This window comes from Lycium ferocissimum, chromosome 4 (genome assembly GCF_029784015.1).
Source record: "Lycium ferocissimum isolate CSIRO_LF1 chromosome 4, AGI_CSIRO_Lferr_CH_V1, whole genome shotgun sequence".
Lineage (NCBI taxonomy): Eukaryota > Viridiplantae > Streptophyta > Magnoliopsida > Solanales > Solanaceae > Lycium > Lycium ferocissimum.
In genome coordinates this window covers 53664084-53669301 of record NC_081345.1, presented here as the reverse complement: position 1 = coordinate 53669301, position 5218 = coordinate 53664084, and the positions used below count along the sequence as shown (strand labels likewise).

The 5218-nt window shown below is 35.9% G+C and overlaps 1 protein-coding gene across 2 annotated transcripts; it reads right to left on the bottom strand.

The window, feature by feature from the left end:
* Positions 1-320: 320 nt before the first annotated feature.
* On the bottom strand, positions 321-4330 carry LOC132053514 (jasmonoyl--L-amino acid synthetase JAR6). 2 transcript variants are annotated; one of them, XM_059445584.1, is made up of 5 exons: positions 4081-4330; positions 2824-3136; positions 2547-2648; positions 1424-2217; positions 321-979 (listed from the first exon to the last, which is right to left on the bottom strand). In XM_059445584.1, the coding sequence occupies exons 2-5, from the start codon at positions 3126-3128 to the stop codon at positions 438-440; spliced, it is 1743 nt and encodes a 580-aa protein (XP_059301567.1). In that variant the 5' UTR covers positions 3129-3136; positions 4081-4330; the 3' UTR covers positions 321-437. The 2 variants fall into 2 exon arrangements, with proteins under 2 accessions (XP_059301567.1, XP_059301568.1); XM_059445585.1 differs by lacking the exon at positions 4081-4330 and adding an exon at positions 3210-3250.
* Positions 4331-5218: the final 888 nt, after the last annotated feature.

Genomic DNA, 5218 nt, shown 5'->3' with positions numbered 1-5218 from the left:
GCATATTATATGTATAGATATGTATATTTAGTATAAACTATACACTACCTATTCACTGTGTATATATGTTGCAAACTAGATGATCGGATGGTATTTGACCGTAATTTCCCTAAGTATTCAATGCACCACTAGACCAGTTCATATCTATTGTCACGATTGAAATAGAAAGAAATGCAAGCACTCTACTCTATTTGCCTGCTACGATATGCTTATCAAAGTTGCAAAAGCCTTTAACCTTACACTCATTACACTATTCGACTGAGCTTGTTGCCTCAGCGTCAACCGACTACGTTTTAGACTTTCTATATATAGACATCAGACCAAGAGAAAAGGAGTAGTGGACATGTACGACTGGGCTTTTGAAGCAAGATATGTTACACTATTATTAAGATAAGAATGCCCAAGCAGGGCTACAAAGCTGGAAAAATACATACAATTCAACAGAAGGCAGAACTGGAATAGCTCTTAACAACATTACTAGACAGTATTTGTATCAATGAGCTATTTTTTGGACCAACACACCTAGGTGTCTTAAATTGGCTAACTGCTCCTCCTAATCCTACAAAATGATCCAATATCTTATGAAATGTTCCTCTCTTCACAATCCTCAGTTCAAGTGGTCCAATTGAACTCACTTTCCGGGAGCTCACGTAGCCTGCATCGACGAATGATTTGTCCAGACAGTTGCAGCAATCTTGCAACATTTCATCGGTTGCTTCCCCACTCAATTCCCAGAAAATCACGTAGCGTCCTGGATCAGCTGAGACATTGACATGGCTCGTGAAGTCCACCACTTCTAGTTTTTCGTCTACCAAGTGCTTGGCTGCTGCTTCAACGGCAAGCTGTAAATCTTTCTCGGTGTTCTTGTCTATGTTAATGCTCAGCAAAAGGTTCCTTCTACAGACGAATTGGAGTTCTGGAGTCCCGTTGTGGAATCCTTTTATCTTGACCACATCACCAAGTCTATAACGATATAAACCTGCATATACAATTATATTGTCAGTACATATAACTAAAATCCGGTAGACTAAGCGACAGAATAGATGGATCAATAGCTTGTTATTTAATAAATGTAAGAGAAGTAAATGTGGAACAACCGGACAGAACAGAAAAATACTTTTCTTAAGTAAGCACTTGTTTAGATAATCCGTAAACTTAACAACAAAAAGGAAGTGGTTAAAAGGAAATGAACCCCAAGCACATGCAAGTATTTCAGACAAGAACAAATATCTACAACAGAACATGGACAAAAAGCATGTTGAGCTCCAGAACAAGGCATAAAAACAAATCATAAATTTTACTATCTAAGCAGAATTTAGTATTTTATGTCAGACAGTAACATGTTCTCAAATTAAATATGATGCTTATCTATAAGTTGTCTAAGTAGAGCATTTTCAAGAAAAGGGATGCAAGAATATTGTACCTGCAAAATTGGTGAAGACAATTTCATACTCTCCACCAATTTTAACTTCAGTCAGACCCACTGGAGCATTTACTTGCTCCATTCCATCGAAATTTTCCCTGAGAGGAATGAATTCGAAATAACCAATATTTGGTAACACTGCATAAGTAACCACCTCAGGGGGGAGTTTTGGGTTAACGTTAACTCCAACCCATCCTTCAGAAGAACCATAATCAGCACTCAATAAGGGTAATTCCCCTGCATAATGCCTCAGTTTCTTCAAGTAAGGTTCCATTGAACCTGTCATGATACCATATATGTACTTTGTATTCGGAAAGAGTTCAGGAATCAAGCCGTACCAATTGCTTAAATTTGCGCACTTATTATGAATTGTATCAGCCAGTTCTGGATCAGGCTTCAACAATTTTGACATGGCTAATCTTATAGACGGAACAGTGACTCGGCTCGATAAGACTCCTTCTCTTATGTCAACAAGAAGTGATTCCCATACTTGTTCGAAAGTACGAAAAGCATGGACAATGCTATGTGCAAACGTAGACGAAACAACTTGAACTTCATCGCGGAAAATGAGACCACAGAGAAGGTGGCAGTATAAAGATTGTTGAAAATCAGGACCAAATATTACTTCATCAGGACTGCAACATGGGGTAGACATTGCCTTCATTGTTTTCTTGAATTGTGCATTTCTATACACATTAGTAGTGGCTGTTCCAGCAGCCAAACCACCCTTAGTTTTAAACTGCTTGCTGCTGTAAATAAACTGCAAAGCTTTCCCATTCCCAATTGGAAATTCTCTGTAAGAGGAAAAAAGAAAAACAGAATTATTACATTAAGCTAAGTGTTGGCCTAAAGATAGTGTGAACTACTATGTTTTTAGTTCACACTAAGATTTGACAAACCAAACATTTATTTGCTTGCAGAAAGAACCAAAAATTCTTTTTCTATTTATTGGGAATTGGAACAGATGTTAGGTAAATGTCCCCACAACATTTAAACTCTTTAACTTTCCATAGCTGCCCCAATTATCAAGGATCTCTTTAACTGAAAAACAAATTTTCATGGACAAACAAGCAAGTAGCATAGGAAACAGGACATAGAACAAAAATGACAAATGGCAGATTACCTGTTCCTAAAGGCAAAAGAGGTCTTGAATATCTGCATGGTGGACTCCATTAATTCATCATTGAAAGGTACAAATTTTGGCTTCCCTTGAGTAGTACCAGAACTGCAAATCAACCAACAAATTTCCTTATTCAACTTCTAAAAATAAAGATACTAACCTAAAAACAAGAAGAAAAAAAACTTTTGACTCCTTTTTTCCCCTTACCAGAAGGCTTCACTGAAAAATTACGCTATATATAAAAGGTTAAAATTATCTTTTATGCATGTTTTTACTATACCTCAAGGAGATAGTTTCAATGGGCTTTCCAGTAAGAATAGGAGAAAGATCACCATCAGCAATTCTTTGAATGTAAGGTTCCAATTCTTTGTGAGTGACAATAGGGACACAAGCCTTAAAACTCTCAACATCAGTTCTTCCATTCAGACCCCATTGCTTCAGATACTCAGTTCCACCATTTTCTTCAAGAATCTTTTGAAGTGTCTCTTCTTGAATTCTTCCAGCATTTTTGGTCAACGCTTCAAAATCCTCAATCACTTCTTCTGCATCAAATTTCTTCTCAATACTTTCCACTATCATCTTCATGATCCTTCCTGCAATAAATAGCTTCCATAAGAACAAAGATTGAAAACAGTTTCTTCAACTAATCAAGAAACCTTAGCTTACCAGTAACTTATTGATACAAATTTCAGAAGGGACGGGGTGGGGTTGGGGGTGGCGTGCCGGGGGGGGGGGGTCTTTATTTTATTTTTTGGTTGGGGTGGGGGTAGAGGGGATTATATGGATATTGCGTAGGTGTGGGGTTAAGTCAAAATTCTGTGAATCAACTCCTAAAGAACCTAAACTCTGCAAATTTCCTGTTCTTGATTGTTCACTGTATGCATTTATAACATAGTTCCAAAAAGTCAAAGGAATATTTTTCTATAGCTTATCAGACATAAAAACAAATATAGAAAACTTAACACTCCAAGGAACCTATTGCTATGCAAGACACACATACAAAGACAAGAAAATTGTACAAATAAAAACAAGTTGGACTCATTTACTCCATGGTCCTTACTGACTTCAGTGCTACTTAATTCAGAAAGGTACCTGAAAGAACATTAAAAAAGGTCTACTGCAATCAATAAAACTAAAAATCTTTTACAGCTAAAACCCACTCCATATATAAAAAGCCATCACCTATGATTTACAGTGTCAACATAAGATATAAACACTAGCAAAATAAATTACAAAAAGAAAAATAGAGGAAAATGAAAGAGAGAACTCTAGAATCACACAAAATCTAAAAGTTCTCAGAGAAAAGGTTCAACATAAGAATTTCCAAAAAGGGAAAATTATTGAAAAAAGACTAAAAGAGGCTCCAGAATCCAAAAAAAAAAAAAAGAAATAATTAAACCAGATGACAACTACAAAGACAGAACAAGAAAGTTCTGCAGGCCCAACTCAAGAATCTTAAACATAATATTCAGAACTTTTTAAAATAATTTAATCACAAGAAAAAAAATGATATGGGGTATTTTGTCTTTGCATATACCTGTTATGAATGGCTTAGAAACGAAGAAGTGGATCTCAAATGACAAATAAAATTTGTCTCCTTATTTGTGGGGTTGGTTTAAAATAATTCTCTAACTTCAATGAATACGTTGGAGCAAAATACTGAACCTTAAACAAATAGTTAACAACTATAACTATTTGTTCAAAGTATTTTTTTTTTTTTTATCCCTCCTAGAAATGGACAAAAAGGAAAGATGATGACTCTGTGTTTTGATGAGAGAAGATTCCGTGAGAAATGAAATATATATAGCCAGTGAACTCCGTCCAAAGTGGGGCCAGGGATATTTTTACTACCTAAAGTACCCCTAAGAGGTTACTATACTGGCAACAAAACTGTAGGGATATTGGAAAATGGGATGTGTCCTTTTTCTGGAAATGACAACATAAAAGTGGAGTATGAGATGATTTTGAGGAAGTCAGCCGTTATTGGCAAAACAGAATGAAGTCGATCATTCGATCACTTACACTCCCAAAGATAAGAGATGTTATCTTTCCGAAGTGTAAGGCCTATCTTTATCTTTTGTTTGTTGTTACTAAGTAAAAGTTTTTTTTTGGGTTTTCCGTTTGATATCCGGTATTTATATTGGAGCTCGATTAATTTGGTATCACATCGCGTAGGGTCTCATTCTACAGAAAAGCGGCTTACTAAGTTAATTTTTCTATCTTGTGGCTAGAACCAGAGTCACTGGTTAAGGGAGGAAGCAGGCGCGTCACCACACATCCTTTGATAGAGTAAAAGATTATCTGCACTCAATATCTAGAACAAGAAATAATAGTAAAAAAATAGATGTGAATTACTTTTTTTTATGACAAGGGAACCCGCAGCTGCTATCCTTAGGGTGCGCATAGGGTAAATCCTGTTCCTGTGCAATAGCCCGTAAACCACATATGAGAGATAACCCAACACTAGGCAAGCCCTGTGCGACGAGCTAGAGCCAGAAGACAAATTCCCAATTGTCTCTGTTTCAATTTATATGAACCTTTTTGGAATATGATGGTCAAATTTTATAACTTTGACCGTACATTTTGACATAGATTTTTCAAATTTGTGAAAATAATGGGATAAATTTAGAAACTACAAAAAGTACTATAATCATGATAATTTATAATTCAAATAA

Coding starts and splice junctions, on each gene's coding strand:
- LOC132053514 (XM_059445584.1), bottom strand. CDS start 3,128: ATGAAGATGATAGTGGAAAGTATTGAGAAGAAATTTGATGCAGAAGAA. Junction 2,649..2,823: donor ATTGAAACTATCTCCTTGAG/GTATAGTAAAAA, acceptor GTTGATTTGCAG/TTCTGGTACTACTCAAGGGA. Junction 980..1,423: donor TGTCTTCACCAATTTTGCAG/GTACAATATTCT, acceptor TTGTATATGCAG/GTTTATATCGTTATAGACTT.